At 37.8% G+C, this 24,759-nt stretch overlaps 1 protein-coding gene across 1 annotated transcript; it reads right to left on the reverse strand.

Annotated features, from left to right (window-relative positions):
- Nucleotides 1-10,343: 10,343 nt before the first annotated feature.
- On the reverse strand, nt 10,344-24,017 carry LOC141596888 (mitogen-activated protein kinase kinase kinase 1-like). The gene is made up of 10 exons (XM_074417162.1): nt 23,643-24,017; nt 21,066-23,097; nt 20,687-20,771; nt 20,460-20,522; nt 20,157-20,314; nt 19,241-19,313; nt 19,025-19,084; nt 17,116-17,226; nt 12,061-12,306; nt 10,344-10,840 (listed from the first exon to the last, which is right to left on the reverse strand). The coding sequence occupies exons 2-9, from the start codon at nt 22,055-22,057 to the stop codon at nt 12,094-12,096; spliced, it is 1,755 nt and encodes a 584-aa protein (XP_074273263.1). The 5' UTR covers nt 22,058-23,097; nt 23,643-24,017; the 3' UTR covers nt 10,344-10,840; nt 12,061-12,093.
- Between the last annotated feature and the right edge of the window lie 742 nt (nt 24,018-24,759).

Genomic DNA, 24,759 nt, shown 5'->3' on the forward strand with positions numbered 1-24,759 from the left:
GATTGCGTAAGCCTAATTTTATTCCCTTTACCTTTACTTTATTGCATTTTATTTTAAGGGGGTTGATTTTCGAGTACGTACTTATATCATAGTATACTTATAACAATTCTACCCCTCTCATTTTTCCCTCTCATTTGTTAAGAAATTCTCATCTCCTTTTACTCTAATAATATCCCACCCACCACCAGCTCAACCACCGCCATATCCCACTGCCGACACAACCTTATATCACTGCCATATGCCACCGTCGTCAAACACGACCTTATAACACTGCCATATATATGACATCGTCTATACTACGGGCATCAAACATCACCAACCTACACCACCTCGCAAAGCGTCAATATCGACATCGAGTCAGATCTAATGCCAAATCTACAAATGACGATAAGTTTAGGAAGGTCATGGCCTGAGGGGGTGGGGGAGAAGCTTCGTCAGTTGTCGAAAAGTCGTCGGCGTCGGTTAAGCGACTTTGAGAAGATGTTAGATAGACAACGAAAAAAGGGTTGCTCGTTGGCGAAGGGAGATAGTCGACGGTGGTCGTCCTGGGTGGCCAACTTGGTGATGATGCCTGTTGATTAGACTTGGTGGTAGGGTGGATGAGAGTGGTGGTTGCACTGGTTGGTGGGGATGTATGGTGCCAATGGTGGATATTGTACTGCGTTTGGTTTTTGTGGTTTTTTTCTCTATTTTTGATGTACTACATCAATTTTTATTCAAGGGCACGTAAATGGAAATTGGTAGACAAAATGTACTTAGATGAGAAAAAAATGTATTGTGAATTACTTTACTTTATAATCTCTATGATGGTACAATATTACTTGTGGTTCAGTGGTAAATGTATCACAGTTTACACTTTTATTATTTAAGGTGTATCAATTAATAATTTACACTTTTTTTTTCTAGTAACTAAATAAACCCTGACAATAAGACTAATTAGAAATGAATTTAATGAGGAACCACAATCATATTGGAAACTGCCTATGAAGATATGGGTACCTCAAAGAATTCGTTTATTTCTCTGGTTATTATTACATGAGTGAATCATGTCGAATACCAATCGAGCACGACGTGGTTTTATTGATAATCCAAGCAGCGTTGTATGTGAGAGCAAGTGTGGAAACGTTTTCGTCAATTATGCCTGTTGGTTTTTTCGATGGTGAGTCTCTTAAAAATTGGGGGTTATTGTTAATCATTCTGTTAAAAATGTTAGGGGTTCGGATTCTTGGCCGACTTGCTTTGCTATAGCAGTGGGGTGGATTTGGCAGTGACGGAATTGTCGCGTGTTTAATAGGATGGACAATCTTCCGGGGAATGTATTTACGTTCCTTATTCAACGGTTGTGGAAGGTTTGTAATGCCAAGGATTTGACTGACCTACTTGGCTCACCGCTCACCGTTCACCGCTCACCAACACAAACACCGATACCTTGACATCTTTGTGCGATGCCTAGCACCTCCAGAAGGTTGGATAGTGCATAATATTGATGGAGCCTCGAAGGGCAATCTAGGCTTCTCGAGGGCGGGAGGACTATTCTGTGATATCACAAGTCATATGCTAGGTGCGTTCGCGGAGAAATTGGGCTTGGTGACAGTTACTAAGGCTGAATTAATGGCGCTCAAGAGGGACTTGATATTAGCACGAGAAAAGCAGTTCAATCGTGTTATTATTCAAACAGACTCGAAAGTGGTTATTAATAAATTTATTGGAATCGGATAATAACTCACTCTTGGCCTATGCACATTTGGTGAACATTTGCAAGTGTTCCTTAATGATCATCCATGGAAAGTCGAGGTCCACCATATTTATAGAGAAGTGAATGCTTGTGGGGACTGGTTAGCGAATCACGCGCCGGTGAGGTGCGACAACTTGTTATTTGGGAGCACGAAGATACCCCAAATCATATTCTCCGTCTAGTGCAACAAGATGTCGGGAGAGTGTGGCCTAGAAGAGTTTTATTTTAAGCTTATTAAATTTTCCGATTTATTGTTATTTTCTCGTTTAGGGTAATCTTGCTTCGTGAAACCAAAAAAAAAAAAAATTAGATCGACCCAGGTCGATAGGGACGGTCACATAACCTCCTCATTTCACGCTTAATTGCACCTATTCCGACATATGCTTTTCTAGCCACTAGCTATCTGTTAGCGTGCGTACAACGAGATAATGCAGGTATCACAGTCACATAAATAAGTTCAAAATCAAACTCTTATCACCTACCATGAAGACACTACGATCATGCTTACAAACACTCGCAAATATCCACAATTTTTCACATTCATATCACACATATGACTGTCAATAACATCTGTACTAAACACAATTAACACATCCAATTCATCCCATGTATATTCACCCACAAAGTTATTTGCTTAAGTATGTTAGGGCCAGGATTTTGGAATGAGTGCACCTTCTCACCCAAAATCAATCATAGGGGATCCCAACACACATACATACACCAGGTTCGTTTTTAATTTAACACCCTACTTTCATTAAGTTCATTAGTTTCAGTTTCCAAGATCGTCGCTCTGATACCACTTTATAACACCCTCGTTTATCAATGAGCCTTTAGCTAGACCTTAATAAATAGAGGCGCTACCATCTTGGTTGCCCGAGGTAGTGTATATCAAATTGGCAATAAAAGAACAATTGCAACTTTATTAATTCAAAGTAGAAATCTATTACAAAACAAACTAAATTAAAAGACTGACAGCTGAAGATTAAAAAAGACACTCACTACTACCGTCTATACTAGGTGTGTAATACCCGCCCTTTTAGGGACCCTTTGACCATCGTTGACCGACCTTGGGAGCGGAAGTAGTCTTAGGAAAGTATGCCAAAACCTGTTGGAGCTGCGTGTTAAGAGTGGTACTCGATAGAGTAGAGGCTACTCGATCGAGTAGCTAGGGTACTCGATCGAGTAGGGGGCCACTCGATCGAGTGGGTTGGGTACTCGATCGAGTACCGGGTTTTCAGCGAGGGTTTTATATCGCGTTTTGTTAAATCTGCAAATCACTTCCGCCACTTTCCTCCTATCCTTGATCGCCCCTTTCCCTTCCCTTCACCTCAAAACCTCCTGGAAGCTTTTTGAAGATCTTTGAACCTCGGGGGGCGTCTCGGTGTCGGGTAGCGGTCTCTTCTTTGAGTTTTCCCTAAATAGGTATGTCTGATCGTCATCCGTGCCTTTGTCTCTATAGTTAGGGTTTGCTTGTTAGTAATAGATGTTTGTATGGTGGTTATAGGCTTTGCTTGGTCATTTGGGTATGTTATCCGTCGGCGTGGATTGGTTGCGGTTGCTTAAAGGTAGGTTCGCCTACTCGGTTTCTGTAGATGGTCTAGTGTGTCCTGGATATTGTGTTTGTGTTGTGTTTGGTTGTTTGCTAGCTATTGTATCGTGATGGTTGTGCCGATGTTGATGGTTCTCGAGATGCGTTCTCGGTGAGTGGGGTCACTTGCGGGAGTGGCTTCACGCCCTAGTTTCGCCCTTCGTGGAACCCGCCACGGAAGGGGATGTGCACATTAATGGACGGGGTTATCGCTCGGTATGATGAGCGGGGCTTAGGGGAAGGCTGCGGTCCCCCAGCAGCGTGGTAGTCCGGTGGACGATCGATGTGAGTTTGGTTGGATTATTGTGATTGCGGTTGGGGTGATATCATTGTTTGTATTGTTGATTGTAGTTGCCATTGTCTTATCTTGTCTCGATCTTGACCTTGTGTGGTTGTTTGTTTGTTATGTGTCTGCCGTGATCCCTTATGGTGAGCAGTCGGTCTTAGCAGGTGTTGATGTTGTTGATAGCTGAGGTCCGGGCAGGGATGAGTCTTCACGAGATATGATGGTCATAGCGAGTAGTCTTTGAGTTGTACCTTGGTATTGTATTTTGGTTTGAATCACTTGTAATATAACTTAATAGTTCTTTTATTGACGTTTGATAACTACTTTCCTCGGGCAACCGAGATGGTAACGCCCTTATATGCTAAGGAAGGCCTAGTTAAGGCTCCTCTGGATATGGGGGTGTTACAAGGTGGGACTCAACGGTGTCACGCACCCTTCAAGAACTCTTGCCACGGCTCACAGCTGTAACACCCCGACATACCAAGGTGTCTTACCAGGACCACCCTAGCATGAGAGACTGTTACCATCTCGGTTTTCCGAGGCTAGTAGATCAAAAGTCACCATTCAAAAACATTTATTTAAGTATATATTTTAAGGTTACAATTACAAGTCCAAAACCAAATACGTACAAAACAAAAGTTCACTAATACTCAAAACAACTGAATCTAAACAACTAATCTCGTGACAGCGGAAGCTAGACTCGAAGTGATGACTCCCCATCTCGTCCCCATAGCTACAGACCATCATCACCTATCACAATCCACTCACCATCCCCAAATGGATCACCACAGATTTTACAAAACAATAACGGGGTCAATTCACTGCATAATCAAAATAAAACAAGTACGATAAAGATAAACAGTTGTTCCACAATCCACCTCCAACTCCCAATCAAATCACGTAACTGGCTACACACTAAAAGTGTGTAGCCCTGCCAGTGGAGGACCGCAGCCTTACCCACCTAAGCCCCCGCTCATCAACGAGCGATAACCATGTTCATTAATGTGCACATCCCCTCCTGTGGTGGGTTCCACAGAAGGCGAATCTAGGGCGTGAAGCCACTCCCGCAAGTGACTTCACTCAGCCGAGGACGCACCTCGCGAACATCATCAACCATCTCAACACCAACACCATACTCCAATCCACCAACAGCAATCAATCACAATATCAATCGTACAATCAATTACAACACATTCTTAAATCAATTAAACAGTAAACCGAGTAGGAAAACCCTACCTTAGCACAAACTGAAATGAGACAATCAAGCAGGCTAAAACGGCTCCTCTACGAAATCTTCACCTAACAATAATCATACAATTCCAATTACAAACATGCTAAAATCCCCTTTCCCCCAAATCACAAACTAGGGCAAACCCTAAAAGACCAATTGATACAACTCATAGAGCTAGAAGCTTACCGACATAATCAACGTGAAAGAAGGATGAACTAGACTCACAAAAGATCCACGAACTTGAGAGAGATTTGGAGATGATTAGAGTTACGTCGTAAGTTTAGGTTTTGTTAAAAGTGATTAAGAAACTGTAATTCTCGTTTATCTAACTCTAATCCTCTCTAAATCAAACCGCGAAAATAAAAACCATCAGACCGGATACTCGGTCGAGTATCCCCTACTCGGTCGAGTATTCCCATACTCGGCCATGTATTCCTGAAATACACGACGCACTTACTCGGCCGAGTAAGCCATATTTGGCCAAGTAACAGACTTAGAAAACCGTAGTATTACAACAGCAATCATCATACGCCTGATAAGACTACCTGCTTCCCATTTGCCGATAATGTCAACTGGATCACCGCGGACACGCAAAAAAAAACAAGGAATCATACAAACACCACACAAGGTCAGTAACAGAATACAATGAAAGAAGAACGACAAGTATAACAGAACATCACAAATATACACATCATAACGACCTCCGCCAACTTCGGGCTCCATAGTAACCAATGGCTCTCATCGCAGGATAGCCGGGTTCCCATCGCGACAGGTAACCCACTCCAACTGATGTCAGTCCGCAGCACTACACATAACAATCCCCGCTCATCGTAACGAGTGAACCCATCTCATTATGTGCACATCCCCTTGTGACGAGAGTAAAAAGGGGCGAAACATGGGGGCTAAACCATATCCCGACATGGCTCCACAATATCCATCTTCATTCCTCCAACATCCAACAATCGCAATAACCAGAACGATATACTCACAATGACAAACAATCACAACAAATCAATCAATCACAACTCTACTGATTAAGGAAACCCTACCTCTAACGAATCTTCCTACAAACGTTGACAATCACACATATGCATACGAGTGATCACCATCGTCACCTACAAGGAACAGTACAACTCTATGACGACTAGCTATTATCATTACTAATATCAAAGATGATGACAACGACTTACCATGCTAGATCGACTGACAACGGAAGCTACGCCCCGACTCGTTAATCCCGCTCTCACGTTCGTCTTCTAGGTAGAGGATTCAAGTGTGGTAAAAAGAGGAAGGGAGGAGGGGGAAATGGGAAGGAGGTCTGATTTTATGTTTAGAGAAATGAAGGAATGAGATACGAAATGATATAAATCCCGACTTACGATTATAAACATAACCGATGAACCGACGCTACTCGGTCGAGTGTCCACACAACTCGACCGAGTAGGCCTTACTCGGTCGAGTATTTGCTATACTCGGCCGAGTGACCCTCACTAGATCGAGTAACTAGCTCTGATTCGCAACTAAGCCTATAGTATCATCTCTTAGAAGGTCCCTTAGCCGCAAGAGGTCCTCCGCAAGGTCCCCTAAAGAGGTGGGTATTACACGTGGTACCTTTGAGGTTTGACATTTCGCCCGAAATACCCAACTTTTTGGTGCAGAAAACTTTACGAGGCCATAACTCGTGTTTACGAGTTCAGAAAGTGATAATTTTTTTTTTTCAAATCAATCATCTTTCCAAGAATTACGATTTAAAAAAAAATTGTCGTATTTAGATTACGTGGCTATGAGTTTTTGTATGTCAAAAGTTTTTGTGACCGAATAAACTTTGAGTGACCATATCTCTTGGTCATGAGTTCCAAATTCGACAAAAAAAATTTCAACTCGTAATTTTCGGAAGGATTATAAATTTGAAAAAAAAATGTCACTTTGTGAGCTCATAACGAATTATCCTCTTAAAGTTTTCTATATCAAAAATTGAGCATTTCGAGTAAAATGTCAAGTTTCAAAAATACCGCGTGCATTAACAATTTTAAGTAAAAAATATTATCCACTTATTACTTTGACCGTCATCATCAATAGCAGAGAAATTGTGATAATAAGAGAAATTGTTGATTACAGCCTTATAAAAACCACTTTTTGAAAATTACAGCCTTATATAATTTTTTTTTTTAAATTACAGCCATAATATCACTTTTCTTTGAAAATTGCACCACGATGACATTTCCGGTGAATTTTGTCAAAAAGTGACCGATATACCGTTGCATATTTATTTGCCTACTTACCCAAATCTTTTCACTTTACCTATCATTTACCTCTCATTTAACCCCAAACCCTCTCATCTTCCTCACCATTAATACCAAACATGAAGAAGCCTAATTGTTTTTTGGGGAAAATTGATGATGAAGAACACCCATTAATTTATAGTATGTTTGGGAATAGACATTTCATTTGCAAATACATATTTGGGTCAAATCTAGTGTTTGGGAGATGAGAGGTTTTGAATTTGGATTGATTTAATTCCAAGCAAATTCTGAAATTCTTCATCAAGGACAGTTTCATCATCTCCTCTCTTTAATAACTTTTTCTAATCTCTCTCCTTGATTACTTGTTTTGGTTATTTTTAGCAAATTGTTGCAAAAATCATTTTTTTTCCAGAAATTATTAGATTATTGTTGTTTTCAAACTTACAATAGTAAATGAGAATCGATAGTCTAATTAAGAGTTGAGGATTTGAAAGTTTGGCCGTCCTAAACAGAAGATTTGGATTTTGAACTCCTCATTTCATATTTTACATTTAAAATTATGTTTATCAAATAAAATTGAAGTATCCAAACACTACCCAGAAAATGGAAATAATAGAATTAGAATTTAATTAAATTAATTAGGGTAGAATTTAAATAAAATGGGTGAATTAGATTAGGTGGTATTGTTGAAGAAATGGGTGAAGTTGTGAAATCTGGGGATGAACATAGGGGATTATAAAGGTTGAAGGTAAGGGTATTTTGGTATTTAAAAACGAACTTAAGTCACAAAAATTCAAATTTGTGTCAATTTTTCGTCGGAGTTAATGTTTTGGATGTAATTTCTTATCAGAAGTGATATTATGGCTGTAATTTTAGAAAAAAACATTATATAAGGCTATAATTTTCAAAAAATGATTTTTAAAAGATTATAATTAACAATTTTCTCTAAATTGCATAGTTGTGTGTCATTTTTTTACGCTATTTGTAGGAGAAGCACAAATTCTTATTTGTGACGGCACATATCCGTCACTCTTGAGTGACGGATACCATTTTACCTCACAAAGTACCCACTTTTTCTCTCTCTGCAACACTATTCATGTGGTCCCCTTTCTCCACTAACCCATTTTGTTACCATTTTAACTCACAAAATATCCGCCACAAATGATAACCCGTTACAAGGGAGACCAATTGTAGGAGAAGAAGGTATAGAGCGAGGGAGTTCCTCATTTGCTGATCTACTCTTTCATGTGACGTTTAGTTAGTCTCTCTCTCTTCCTTTTGTTTTTGTATGCTCCCAGATGTGGACATGATGTGCTTTTTCATCTTTATTCAACCGTACAAAGCTCGTGCTTTACCCAAATTCTTACTTGGATACTCTCCGTTTAAACGTGTTGACGGATTAAATATTACACTGTTTTCATAATAAGACAAACAACAAATGAGATATTACCACTTTATTTTATTATGTAAATGGTAACATATTTGACCCATATCCGTCTAAAGTGAGACCAATTGCCTACTACTATATCCATTACCTTTCCCACACTGTCAATTAATTTTTGTAACCATGAAATTATTTCATCAAAATATGGATTTGTGATATGGACATCATCATTTTTGTATTCTATAATTACTTTTAATTTATAAATTCCTCAATATTTATTATCGTACTCCCTCCTATTTTAAATAACTCTCAACATTTCCTTTTTCGTCTATTCACAATACTCTCCATATTTCTTTATTTGACAAACTTTTATACTTATTTTAATCACCCTCACCCCACAACAATACCTCACAATACTCATACTTTATCTTATTTTAATCACCTTACTCCACAACAATACTTATTTTTATCACACAATACCTTCCCTTTCTCCAATATCCTACCCCACTATAATACTTTATCATATAATACTCCCCTCCCTTAATTCCCGTGCCCTCCATGAAAGGGAAGGGTTATTAAGAATAGGAGGGAGTATATTATTTGTTGGCGAATATTAAGAAAATATAAAGTATATCATGAGACATTACTATAGAACATCTTCCCAATGATTTGCTTTATTACACACGGAATACAAATTTACAGTGTTTTAAGAGCCGTGTAGTAAACAAATGAAAATAGTATATGAGCCCAACTGCCCAAGCAATTTGGAATTTTGTATCCTCTCAAAACCCAAGATTTAATGTATCATCTTAATTTTATCTCACAAAATAGAAAATCTAATTGATTGAATTTTGTATCCTCTCAAAACCCAAGATTTAATGTATCATCGTCTAGAGAAAATCTTAAATTGAGTCTTGAAAATCCAAGAATCAACTTACATGAGTCTTAACCCCACTTTAAAAGAAGACATCCAATAAAAAAAAAAAACCACGTGTTATATTTTTTTCCTTCTCGAACCTCGCATTTACTCAAGTAAAATGAAAAAGTAGAATTTGAGGTGAATCTAACGGATAATGTATAAAGTCTGAAATAAATCTGAACAATAAAAAATTAATAAAAGTTAGTGAAAAACTAATGTGGCAGAATCTTAAAATTTTGACTATTCTTATTAATAATCAATACCCTAACAGTCCTGAATTATATCTAAAAAAAAGGAAAAGAGCAATGTAATACGGAATATGGACCATTTATTTCTTTTAAGAAATGGACCAAAAACCAAATTCGAGTGCAAAATACCAATGATTCAAATATTTGTAATTTTTATATGTTCATGGACAATATTTTTAATCAAAAAAAAGAAAAAGAAAAAAAAAGACTTGACGGGCTGATGCTCATCAGATTAGATAAGATCTTGAAGAATAGCTATACTTCCCAATTAATACCGTGATTAAACATTGTGATTCAACCAAACTGGGTGATAGCTATATTTAGTCAAACCAATGAAACATGAGGTTAAGACGTGAGGGTATGCCATCTTCACATAATCACATGATATAACTTATCAAGCCAGCTAACTTCTTACGACTTCTTAACTCTCCCACCGTGAATTAAAAGGTATACAAAAACAAGTCCACAATACATTCTGCTGGCATAATTGGCAACAAGTCATTTCGCTCAGCTTTATTTACCTAGAAAAAATGTTATCATAAACAATCTGCAAATTTATACAATACCTTCTGTATAATGCATACAATATTCTTTAGTGACAAGTTTTTTAATAATTTAAAATTGATTTAATAGTGAGGGGGAAACAGAAAAGAATAAAGAAAAGAAAGGAAAAGGAAAAGGGATACGACTCATACGAGTAAGGGATAAGTTAACTCAAGGCACAAGAAGCAATCATTACACGACAGATCTGAAAAATGAATGAGTACACACTTCTGACACCATAACATTACAGTTATAAACTTAAAATATAACTGACAGAAAGGCTATACCTATATCTCCCGACGACAAGGGATTTCCCAAGCACATTCATCTGTAGATCAAGATTCTAACATCATATGCTAATTATAATTATTTTCCAGCTAATTCCAATCAACTACTATCTGAAACGGAGGAATATTACTTGCGCAAGTAAGGAATCAGATCAAATAGGCCCGCATCTTATACCATTAAATAATTCCCCCCAACTACAATTTAATGGAGAAAGGAATTCCTTGCGCTAAATCCTTGTGTTTTCCCCCCATTTCAGACGGATATAAGTTTGTTCAGGGCTTGATTGGCAGCAGAAGGTTATGTCAATTTCAGCATCGGAAAGTTGCAATGCCTGATGATGGTAATCTCACAATCCCATGCATACAATAGATGTTTCTGTCATTTATAAGGAAATTTGGTAAGACACTAAGACAGACTGCTAGAAGAGTTTCCCATAAAGAAAACAGCAATGGAGATGAGATCTCGCAAGTAATTATCCACAAGCTACCTAAAGAGGACCCATCTTAATAAGGCCATTCCATAAGGCTGTTCTACTAATATATGTCAATCCATCCACGAAGAGATCATGAACCATAAAAGTGAAAAAGTAGTCAAAAAATTGAATTTTACACAAGAATTTTTGCCTAAAGGCGGGTTGTGGAGGAGTCATGAACCATAAAAGAGAACTTGTTTCTAGTTGGCCCTCAAACAAAAACAACACGGCCATGTGCTACTGAAATGCAGTGGGTTTCAAGAGTCATTTTTTATTCAGTCCATCATATCCAACGGCGAAAAGAACAATAGAACTCCTGCTCTATGGGAAAAGAACAATTGAAAATATATGCCTACTCCCACAAATAAAAAACAAGAACAAGTATGGAAGCGATGATGGGGTAGAGGATTTTCCAATTTTTATAGCATTGTTCCTAATAACCCTTTCATTGTAATTTAAAGTTAAAGCCCTTGTGGAAGTCCTTTTTAACATCTAACTTCCCACATGAGTGTTGTTTCACGTATTAGAGAAGAAAAATCATTGCTTAACACAACTATCTCTAGGAAAATTGGGGAAAAAAAAAAACTAACAATAAAATTGGGTGGAGATGAGGGCGTCACCAGCGGATTGAAAGTCCAGAATTTTTAACTAAGGGTTGAATATCACATGAAATAAAGTGGTTTTTAATCTAAGCAAGAAAAACGTTCCATACACCCGTGAGAGAAAAGATCTCAATATATCACTCGTACAAAAAGTAAAAATAAAACCTAGGACTAGGAGTGTAAAAGTGGGTCACTTGTCTGTAAAAATCAGCCGCATACCCTAGTTGAAAAGATCAGATACTCTACAGGTAAATTACGCGGGGCATGTTGAAGACAACAAGTGATCATGACAACAATAAATTGTAAGAGTCTGAACCACCAAGCTTTGTCCCTTCCCTCCCCTAATTATTCGGAAGGTTTTCATGTGCATTGGAGCTTTAAAGCATATATTCTAGAATCATGGTATTTTCCGGAAAGATCTAATGACTCTGAAATAATTATACATGGGAGTATTTAATTTCAGGGATGTGGAAATCATGTTTCCATGTTTAAGACTGGAAATGAAAAATGAATATACTCACCTCATAGGTAATCAACAAGAAGCAACGGTTGGCTTAAATTAAACGGTCAGGCATCATTGGGGATTCAGAACCAAATGGAATATAAAGTGGTCTCTGCACAAATTGATGATCCAATAGCCCAGCAGCTGTGGGGCGATCATTCGCATTCACACGTAAGCACTGTTGTATAAAATCCCTTGCGTCGGTAGACAAATATTCAGGAATGGGTGGCAGCTCGCCATTCCAGATTCTGTAGAGTGCTTGCGGCTGAAGCAACAATGAGGAGAGCTATTAGCAAGAGAAGAGAATTAAAAAAAAAAAAGAAAAATCTGCTATCACAGCCTACCAGCAGATTTTGAGCTACCATGGTCACATATTAAGAAACAACATGAACAGAAGAGAAAAATGGTTTGAGTAAACAACAAAGCCTTAGTTCCTAAAGAACGAGAGTATAATAACAGAAGTGTTTTTTTTTATAATAGAATAATGATTATACACTTATAGGCGGGAATCCGAGATGAATTAAGTTACTTGAATCTCGTAGTATTAAACATCAGTATTGAACGCAGTATTGGTTGTCGTAGTCTAATTTCACTAAATGCAGTCAGTATCATCTTAAAACGCAGTAAAATGTGATTGTAGTAAACTCCAAAACCTTTACAAATCGGTAGCCCGTCAATGTCGCCGTCAATACTTAAATCTATAACTTAATATTGTACTGGATCAACGAATTGATTTTTTTTCTTTATGCTTTTATGTTAGATGATGATGTAGAAGTATCGAGAAAGAGTGATAGGATTATGAGCATTAAGCTTGTAGTCGGGGATGAGGGGATGAGTGTCATAAGTGCTTACGCACCTCAAGCAGGATTGGATGCTTCTTTTCGGCGAGCCTTTTGGGAAGACCTGGAAGAGGTTGTAGAACGAGTCCCTATTGGAGAGAAATTGCATTGGTGGTGACCTCAATGGGGATGTGGGTACTAGTCGAGTTGTCTTCGAGAGCATTCATGGGGGTTTTGGTTTTGGGGCAGGAAGTGACATTAGATTTTGCTTTAGCATATGACTTGGTATAATGAACACTTGGTTTAAGAAAAGGCGTTCTCATTTGCTGACTTATAGGAGTGGAGGAAACGCTAGTCAAATCGACTTCCTTTTGGTAAGGAGTGTATGGAGGAAAGAGTACACCGATTGCAAGGTCAATACCCGGTGAAAGTCCGCAACCCAGCATAGGCTAGTGGTGCTTGATTTTCGGGGTAGGAGAGACTTGAGAAAGAGAAAGGTAATCGGTGAGACACTAATCAAGTGGTGAAAGCTACAAGAGGAAAACCAACAAGCGTTTTTGGATAAGGTCGGAAGTCGCGATAATTGGTCGGATTGCAAGGAGAAAGATATAGATGCAACATGGGATGATGAATTGGAGCATGTTGTAAAGGATTTGGCGTGTTAGGGAAAATCTAAAGGAAATAGACCACCAAGTAAGGACACATCTTAGTGAAACGATGAAGTGAGACAAGCGATAAAGACAAAACGTGAAAGTTATAAAGTTTTGGGGAAATGCATGACAGCATGAGTGATGAGAACATTGAAAAGTACAAGGAGGCTAGACGGGCAACTAAAAAAAGGCAGTGCGTGATGCGAGGGCAAAAGTTAACCAAGAAGTGTATGCTAGGTTGGACACGAGAGAAAGAGAAAAGGATATCTATAAACCGGCCCGCATAAAAGACCGAAAGACGAGGGATATTCGGAGAGTTATGATAGAGTTTAGAGAATTATGAGAACGGTTTTATTAATTGAGAATTGCATAAATTGATTGAATACAATGTCCATGCTTTTATACAAGTTACAAGGATGATCTAGCTAACCCTAATGCTAATACTAGCCGTAATACAAGAGAGTGAAATATGGCAAGGATTTTCTATTAACTAAAATAATACAACTAAATATAATACATTCTATACCAAAGATATATGAAATAAAAGAATATGCTTATGGAGGATATTGTGCGTAATCTTGTGAACCAAGATTATTCTCTACACGCCCCCGCAAGATGGACGGTCGTAGAGGAAGTCCGCTCTTGGAGTAAAAAGGTGGTGTTCGATTGGTGGGTCATGGGTGCCTGGTGGCTTTTTTTTTTTTTGATTGGAGGAGGCAGCCATGGTAACAAGGACGAGTAGACGGATCGGTACGAGTCATGTCAACCATGGAGGAGCCTACGTTGGGGTTGCTGTAGTGGCATGGGTGAGTGCGAAAATGCAAAAGCTTAGGTTTCTTATTTTCGTGAAATGTTTTTGTTGATGATTAGTGATTTGAACGTCAATTGGTGATTTTCTAAGATAGAAGTAGTTTTGAAGATGAGGGTTCATTGAACATTTGAAAAAGATGGAACAATTTTGAGTGTGCATGGTGATTGGGTTTTGACTTTTGAGAAGGGAATTTCTGCCGTGGTTTTTTTTTTTTTTTTTTTTGAGAACAAAATAGAGAAAAGTGGATAACGAGTTTTGAGTGTGTGGCCTAGACAGTTGTGGCCAAATTTAAAGGTGTGTTTGGGAGGACGATAAAGTTAGAAAGGGTGGTCGTGTGAATGACCAAGTTTGTAAAAGGATGGTCACGTGGATGACCAAAATTTTAAGGGTGGTCATGGGTGACCAAGGGGTGGTCGAATATTTGACCGGATTTGTAAAGGGATGGTTGCGTGGGCAACCAAAATTGCAAGAGTTGCCGAGATGACGACAAAGTTTGGTAAAGGGGTGGTCGAGTATTTGACCAAGTTAATAAAGGGGTGGCCACAGGGGACCAAAGTTTAAGAGGGTTGGCCACAAGGGCACAAAGTTTGAGAGGGGTGGTCACAAGGACGCCAAAGTTAATGAGGGTGGTCAAGTGGTTGAGCGGATTTGGAGGGGTGGCCACAAGGGCACAAAGTTTGAAAGGGGTGCATGGTCATAGATGACCAAGTTTGCAAAGGGTGGCCGTGGATGGCCAGGATAGGGGTTGATCGTTTGATCGGATAGTTTGATGCAATTCTTGGGGTAGCGGAAGATGGAGTAAGGGTGGTGATGGTGGTAGCGGAAGAGGATCAACTCTTAAGGCGTTAACCTTTATCAAGAGCACCAGGCTCTGATACCATGATAGAGTTTAGAGAATTATGAGAACGGTTTTATTAATTGAGAATTGCATAAATTAATTGAATACAATGTCCATGCTTTTATACAAGTTACAAGGATGATCTAGCTAACCCTAATGCTAATACTAGCCGTAATACAAGAGAGTGAAATATGGCAAGGATTTTCTATTGACTAAAATAATACAACTAAATATAATACATTCTATACCAAAGATATATGAAATAAAAGAATATGCTTATGGAGGATATTGTGCGTAATCTTGTGAACCAAGATTATTCTCTACAAGTTATGTGTGTGAAAGATATGGTTCAGGATAACGAAATAAAGGCTAGATTGAGTTCTTACTTTAATACTTTATTCAATGGACATCAGGAGCAAGGTTTTGGGGATGTACAAGTAACAGCAAACATGGTTAGTCGGGAATTTGTGCGTAAAATATAAAAGAATGAAGTTAGAAAGGCGCTAAGGAAGATGGGGTCGAAGAAAGCAGAGGGACCGAATGGTATAACCATAGAAGTTTGAAGGTGCTTGGGGGAGAGAGGAATCAAATGGGTAACCATGCTCTTAAACAAGATTTGGAGGAGCAACAAGATGCCTGCTATCAGCTTGGAGGAGAAGCACTCTTGTCCCTTTGTATAAGAATAAAGGTGATGTTCAATAGTGTCCCAATTATCAATAGTGTCCCAATTATCTGGGAATTAAACTTATGAGTCATACGATGAAATTAATGGAGCGGATAATCGAGCAAAGGCTTAGGAAATGTGTAGACTTCTCGAATCACCAGTTTGGATTTGGATTTATGCCTAGGAGATCGTCTATGGATGCAATTTCTATCATGAGACAGTTGATGGAACATCATCGGGACAAGAAGAACGACTTGACTTGGAAAAGACACATGATAGGGTACCGAGAGAAGTACTTTGGTGAGCTTTGGCGAGAAAAGGGTGTGTCTCGAAAATATATTGACCTCATAAAGGACATGTATGAGGGGGCTAGTGCAAGTGTTCGCACTAATGTTGGGAGAACGGAAGAATTTTCTATTACCATTGGGGTGCATCAAGGTTCCACACTCAGTCCTTTTCTCTTTGCGATAGTTATGGATGAGTTGACAAGGGATATACAGAACGACATCCCATGGTGTATGATGTTTGCAGATGATATTGTGTTGATTGATGAGACAAAAGAGGGGGTTAAGAGAAAGTTGGAATTGTGGAGGCATACTTTGGAGACATGTGGGTTTAGGCTAAAAGTAAAAGTAAGACCGAGTATTTAAGGTGTCAGTTCCGATAGTTCAGTAACGTGGTGGGGGGTCGAGATCGATCGACGTGAGGAGTATTATTTTCGATGAAAATGTTGTTGAAGGGGTCAGATGGGGAGTTAGATGGAGATGTGGCTCATAGAATTAAAACGGGATGGTTGAAATGGAAAAGTGCTCGATAAGATATGCCCTAAAGACTAAAGGGAAAATGTTATCGCACGACAATTAGGCATGTCTTACTTTACAGCTCCGAGTGTTGGGTCGTGAAACATTGTCACATTTGAAAGATGAGTGTGGCGGAGAGCCGGAGATGTGTATGTTGAGGTGGATGTGCGGCCATACAAGGAAAGATCGATTAAGAAATGAGGTGATTAGGGAAAAGGTGAAAGTGACGCCAATAGAGGACAAGATGATGGAAAATCGACTAAGATGGTTTGGCCATGTGAGAAGGAGATCTATGGACGCACTAGTTAGGGGACGGTTCTAAAGGATGATTCATGTCAGCCGACCCCATTTTGGGATTAAGGCTTTGTTGTTGTTGTTGTTGTTGTTGTTATTGTTGTTGCTGCTTTTATGTTAGATTGGTAAGCAACAAAAGCGCGCGGTGAAAAACATAAAACAATAAAAAAAAAACGGCCACAAAGGAAGAAAATAAGCACGAGGGAGATCCAGAGGGGGAGGGATGAGCATCACTTACCAACTCTAAAGGATAGTATGGAATATGACGTGTAAGCATCTCCAAAACAGTGCATCCAAGGCTCCAAATATCTGCTGCCAGCCCATAACCATTACTCTTGTGATAAATAACCTGGAATTATACAACAAACATCAATAATCCAGTTATCGGTGTCATCATTTTATGCAAGCTTGTACCTAATAAAACAGTAAAAAAAAAAGGTTCAAGAAAATTAAAGAAAGCAATGGTAAGTTTTAGCTAAAAAGTTATTTGTATGATTTCTAGCATGCCATCAAAAAGTTAACCATGAACTAAGGGTGTTCACCTGTTCGCAACCGACCGGACATGCTGAACTTTACCCCGAAGATGGGACCTGATAATTATAGACTGGACCTAAGCCGGACTGTATCTACTGGTCCAAACCCGGACCGGAATCTAAGCCAGTTCGTTTTCAGCAAAACTTTAGAAACACCAAATCATATTATTATCCAGCATGAAACCCAACTTCTCAGAGAAGACCATTAGAATTCTTATTTTCAAGAACAATCCCATAGAAAAAGTCTTTCAAAAACATTTATTTTCCAGAACGAAAAACAAGACTTTTTTTTTTTTTTAAATTATACCTCAATAAGATAAAATTAAACTCTATTGCCATAAGAATAAGTTGATACTCCGTCTTAATATAACACTCCTTTTGTAATAAATATAGAAATCGTGAGAATTAAGAAAGACAATTTTTTTTCAAGTTTTAAAATTAAAGTTACAACATTTAGGCTTTGCTTAATGCTTGGAAAGCAAAGTAGGAGGGAAAGGGAGGGGAGGGGGATAGAGGGAAAGGAAAGGGAGAGAAGAGAATGGGACAGGGAACGGTGTATGGGTGTTTGAATACATTTTCCCTCTAAATCTTTCTTATTACCATTCTGACATTAGTTTTTTCTTTTTCTTTCTCAAGCAGTACTTAGTAGAGAAAGCATACAACAGTGAAAAACATCTACACACACAATGCCCGTCTAGTAGAATAATCTCCTATATACTTAAGAGAATAAACTTCTCAAAACTTTTCCCTCCAAAAGGAATTGCTTAAATAAGGAAACAAGATTATGTTTTAATAAATTATTATTTTTTCATTAAGATATAATCCGTAATCTTCGAATCACTATAATCTTCTCTAAACTCTAAATTACATTCATCTAATTAAAATAAAACAAAACTGGTATAAATATAAAAGTAAAAAATTACTAACAAAAATTTCATCAAAATTATTTGACAAAATTTATAAATTGAAATCATTAGTTTTGTGGTAAAAAAAAAAAATCAAAATACACAGTTTATGATTTCACTCAATTCTCTTAATAAGTATTCCACTTTTTTTCATATTAAAATAAAAGTGAAACATGGAATTAATGACGCGTCAATTTAAAATCTATAAATAAGACATTAAAATGTAAAAGCTCTGTATACCGCGCATGCATGCGCGGGATCTATACTAGTAACAACTAACAAGTCAGCTTGAATCTTGAATAAATCCCAACAAAGAGCAGGTGCAGATGAAAACAACACTTATCAGAAAGAAAAAAAACAGACAATAATCTCTTGGAAAAACCCGTCATATTTTTGATGGCATAGCTTCAATGCGTTGAAGTTCAAATTTCACTATTAGAAGTTTTCAAATAGTTGGAGCCAAGAACTCAGCACCATTCTGACAGGCACTTGTCTTTTTGTCTTTTCAAAATGAAACTGCTCGTAATAGTGTTAGCCACTGATGTCTTTTTAACTGAAATCCACTTCTATGAGAAATTAACTACATGATCTACACCTTTCAACAAAACCAAGGTCCTAATATTCAAGAATGTGTCACATTCATCTATAGCAATCTTTATCACTAAGAGCTCATTAGTATCCATCACCATCAAATCAAGATTGAGAATACCTCGGGTGCCATCCAGAAAGCGGTCCCTTTGCAAGACTTCAAGTCGTTTAATCTTGTGGCCTGTAAATCAATGTAGCAGCCACTGTATGATCATTTGGCAACAATGAAGTGAAGTATAAGAAACTAAAAAATAACAAAAAGTAGGGAAGGTGCGTAAACTAATTTGGCATACTCCATCCTCACTGAATTAAGATAATAAGACAAGGAGCAGTATACCTTTGCCAATCCAAAATCCGCTAGTTTCACCGTTCCGTTTGAGGCTACCAATATATTAGCACATTTAATATCCCTGGAAATTAAATCAACAAAAGATACACATTCATCAGTTCTACTATATGAGCCAATAGTTTAGAGCTCAAGCAATAAAGGTACGCTCAACGGAAAAAGGTTACTGCAGTGAAAGCATACACAGCCAATATCATATTTATGAATTTCAGCTTCTTGACATGTATGCCTTTATTTATTAATAAACAAACACACTCTTGGACTATCTAAAATCAAAGAAAAAAGATTTAAAAGGCGGTGCATAGGAGACTCATAAGAAGCGTGTTGTGAACTAACTCAAACTTTCATCCACAAGCACACCAAACTAGAGAGAAAAATCTGACAAGCGCAACATGATATTTAATATTTATCATCATTCCACAAATTCATATTGAGGTATAGTCATCATCAAAGAGCATTGTTGTTTATCAAGTTGTGCAACTCCTTTTATATGGGTCGCTAAAAAAAGGAAAGAAGCTTTTGTAAAGGTTAAAATCAATGCAGAGTGTTGCTTGAACTAAAGCTACATATCGACTGCAGGTTGATGCGAAACCACGAACTGTCGTGACTTATCATAGTTTGAGGAGAGAAACTGTGGAGACATGTAAACCATGAATCATTACGGACATGATCTGAAAAAGAGTTCTCAAGTAGACTTCGATGTTCGTCTTCTTTTGGCTTCTTTGTACAGAATGTCCTTTGGTTGATCTGAAAATTATGAGTCTTATAACGGGAAAAAAGATTCAGAGAACTATAGGACGACTGATCTATACAATCTGAGAAGCAAACCCAGCGCATGGCAAAAAAAAATGGCAAGCAGTCGTGACAGAAACAGCCAGTACGTAGCTGAAGCAGATTCACTGCATACCTATGGACCACATTTCGATCATGAAGATACTTCAGTCCCATAAGAATCTGTCTTGTGTAAGCAGAAACATGAGAATCACGAAGATGATACTTTTGGTAAAGGCTAGCAAGGGAACCTTGCGTCACAAGCTCCAAAAAGATGTAGAGTTTTGAATCAGCCTGTACAAAGCAGAAGTTAACATTAAGGAAATAATGAAGCAGCTGTGTTTACAGCATGTAGTCTGATACTCCTCGTGAACAGTATAACTATGTATACTCTCCAAAATAGAGAATTATTGAGTAAAAACCGAGTTAAGGTGGACACCTTTTCGGTACCAAGATATCGAACTATATTTTCATGTTCAAACTGACTCAGAAGTTCAATCTCCTGAAAAGAACGAAAAAACAGGCGGGTGAATATGGAAAGAAATTAGATAGCAATAGTAACATAGCAACAACCACCAGAAAGTGACTAGCAAATAGCCTCACAACCAACAATAGCTATTACTAATGAAAACAATCTCCTTTGACCAAAATCGTAACGTAATTTACCTGCTCTAGTTGATAGATACTCTGCTTTCCTTGACTTCCTTGTTCAAGCAGAGAAACTTCTTTCATAGCAAAAAAGAATCCCTCACTGCAAAAGAAGTAGAAATTCAATAAAATTTTCTATAATAACGACTAGTGAAAAACCCGGAAACTGCAGCGCATATAGATTTATAATATGGTGTATAAAGTAGTGAAGCAACTAGAGATTGGATGTCTGCAACAAGTGTGTAAATGTTACCATTGCTAACGGATACCTAGTTGAACATCAATAATAGAGATTGGTTTATGAGTACAGATAGAGGAAGGAACGGTATGCAGCGTTTAATTAAAATCAGCTACCAGTTTATGATGAAATATTATCAGTTTGAGAAACATTGCATACCTAGAAATCCCTTCATATACAGTTCCAAATGATCCCTGCCCCAAGAGCTTACCCCTTTCCCACTGAGTTATGTTGATTTTGCCCCCGCCATTTGGTGAGATAATAGATGTGGTTGTACTGGATGTGTCGTCATCGTTGCTAGTTGTGAAAGAACAAGACCATGACATTATAACAGTCTCCCCAAGCCTGACACCAATATCTAACTCTCTAATAGCATTCTCGCCATCAGTTTCTGCATCATCAGATGCATGCGCACGACACTGAGGAGACGTATCACTGTCAGGTGCCAGTCGTTCTAACAGGTCCCAAGTAGAACAATTATGATCATCAAGTGTAGGAAGAGTCATAGGCGGTGGGGCAGTTAAAAATGGCGGACGATCACCTCTGATACCTACACCTGTACCATCAGTTACTGGAGAGCTTATATGCAAAGGCGGTGTTCGATGTTGCTTCCAGTCACAAACACCAGAATCAGGGTCCACGACAACATTTGTCCGAACACTATTTCCAAATCTGTGCGGTACATGTTCAACGAACTTATTACTCTTCTTAGCCTCTTCTTTCTGAACCTTAGGCACATTGAGATCAAGATGACCTTTCTTAGGTCGTTGCATGATACCAGGAGATGATCTATTCTTGAGAAGCTCATAATCTGCTTTTGGAATCTCTAAATCTTGAGGTCCAGAAAGCCCTAAGCTCTGTAAAATCCAGTCTACTTCACCATCTTTACCATCAATCCGGAAACTAGTCATGCCTAGAGCATGTGGCGAGTCCAGGGACCGTGTTCGAGGAGCCGAGGACTCGCTTGTTGATGGAGAGGTAGCAGACGAATCTGAAGGAGTGAAATTGAAGTTTTTAGCAGCATTTCTCCGCAGGAGCTTCCTCGGAGACTGTGAGAGATCCATGCTTTTGCTCTTTGGCTTAGAGGACTTCGATTCGTCCATGTTTTTATGTTGCTTTTTAAGAGAAAATATTCTAGGCAAGTGATGCATTGAGAAGAGCTATATCCATTGAAGTTCACAAAACCTCATTCAATTATATCGGCTAACCTTATCTCCCTCATATTCAAAGTGTAGAGAAACAGGCAAACTCAATGACAAAAGGTATTAGGTATGAATGATTTTTAGCTACCAGAATATCTCCTTTATTCCACAAGTATCCTTCGATTAACAGAAGGCTGAAAATCAAGCACCTGCTTAATAACCTATGGTAGACCCCTAAGGTTCTTCAGTAAAGTAGAAAACAATAAATAATCACTTGTACCTTTCCTGTTTCTTTCCTTAAACCCTAAATCACTTGTACCTTTCCTGTTCCTTTCCTTAGACCCTAACTATCTCTCTGAGGCCGACATACCCAGATTTCTCACACAGACTCCTCATTCAAATGTTTCCCAGATTGAATTTCCAAGTGTCACATAATGAATATCAGATTCCAATCTTCTGTACTGCAAAGTACACACACATACAAACACAAGCGCGCAATCACACCTTGTATACTTAACTCCTTTAGTGTTTCTAAACCTTGCTATTTTTTAATTTTATTTTTTTCACTCAAAATACCTCGTAAACCAAACCACAAACTCTATCAATTGCAGTTTCCAGACGCAATTTCAGCAGGCAAAGTAATTACAAAACGATCTATATTCTCTTTCTAGCAAAAATACTACAATATCCAGAACACCTTATACTTTGAAGAGCAATCACATTATTCTCAACCGTTGCTCAGCCAGCGGACAATGAGCAAATCTCGTCGATTCAAGGTTTGATACGAAATTTTGATCAAGTTCGGGAACCTTTCAAACACTCTCTCGGTCCTAGTTCTTTTGTGCCTTCATTGAATTGATATCTAACTATAAAATGCTCTAGCAAATATACCACAAAATCCGGAAGAACTTGCACCTTGACAACGCAAATAAATTACTCTCATACGAATCACAAGCAGCTGACAGCAAGCTTGAGAATCTTCTGAGCACTTTCTCTCTGCTAATTCTCCGTTATCTTCATTGAATAGAATCAGTTGTAAAATAACCTAGCTGAAACGACACAAAATCCGCCATAACTAACACCTTCAAGCGTAACCAAATTAATCTCATACGACACTCAATCAACTGACAATGAGCACATATCTACGATTTTAACTTTATTTATTAATTTTAACAAACTTCAAGAGCACTTTCTATCTCCTAATTATTCGGTATATTCGTAGAAATGAATTAATTATAAAATGATAGCTAAACACTAAAAAAAAAAAAAAAACAGAACAACTAACACCTTGAAGCGCAGTAAAATTACTCGCATACAAAGCTCAAGCAACTAACAGCGAGCGAACCTCGTCATTTAAATTCAGTTCCTCCTAATTCTTCGTTATCTTCATCAAATTTGATAATTACAAAACGACAGCAAAAAACTACAAAAGTGAGAATTACTTACAGCTTAAAGCACAATTAAATTAGCTAAAACGGAAAAGCTCTTCGTTCAAAGTCACTTTTTCCCTCCGAATTATTCGGTATCTTCGTAGCATTGAATTAATTACAAAATGACAGCGAAAAAACGACGAATTCTAGAAAAAGTTACTTACAGGTTGAAGCACAATGAAATTACTCCAATACGATGCTCGAGTAAGAAATAAAAAGCAAATATCTTGGACTGGAAGTATGATTATGGAAAATTGGAGCACTTTCTGTCTCCAAATAGTTCGTTATCGTTGTTGAATTGAATAATAGGGAAAATATCTTTGACAGTCTGACCGGAGAAGGAAGAGCTGACCGAGACAATGGTGGAGGAGAGAAGTGTAACTGAAAAGTATGCTGGAGAGAAAAAATGATAAGTGTATGCCGTCAAAAGAGGAGAGAGAGTAAGGTAACCACGAAAAGGTAGAGAAAACGCGGCGACGATGACCGCTCCAAAGGAGAATTTGTGTTGATTGATTAGTTCAACACTAACATTAGTCATTGCATTTTCTTTTTCTTTTTCTTTTTTTATGTTTTTATTTGACAACAATAATTTATTAATTCCATACATTGTTGGTATTATCAATAATAATCCCAACTTATTCACACCACAAAAAAAAAAAAATCCAAACTTATTTAAGTTTAGAATAAACCGGAATGTTAATATTACAGTCTCATAATAAACTTTGTTGTATAATTGTATAGAGTGTTTGACAAATCGAACTTGGATAACTTGATGATCACGAATATATCGTTTTCCTTAAAAAAGTATTTCTACCCTATTACCCCTTTGGGTTACAAGAAATCTTTCGTAGGATAATGCACCAAATTTCCTTCTTGTTCTAAGGCAAAAACAAGCGAAAACTTATGAAGTTTTTATTTTGTTTGTTATGCAAAAATCTGAATAATAAAGTTTGTTTTATTATTTTTCTAACCTTTCGTCTTGCATCCTTTGTATATATATATATATATATATATATATATATATATATATATATATATATATATATATATATATATATATATATATATACTCATGCAATGTAAACAGAAAACGAAAGGTAGTTATCATCCAAACGGAACATAAAGACAAGTATGAAACAATGCAACACGGTTCATATAACCCGATAAACATCACTCACCCCGATCGGGGTTAGTGTCCCCAATCGGGGACGTAGCTTTCCCAATTTATGTGTATAAAATTTGTTGAAACTTGGCTATGCACCATCAACCCCGATCGGGGCT

This window comes from Silene latifolia, chromosome 8, assembly GCF_048544455.1.
Source record: "Silene latifolia isolate original U9 population chromosome 8, ASM4854445v1, whole genome shotgun sequence".
In the NCBI taxonomy this organism is placed as follows: Eukaryota; Viridiplantae; Streptophyta; class Magnoliopsida; order Caryophyllales; family Caryophyllaceae; genus Silene; species Silene latifolia.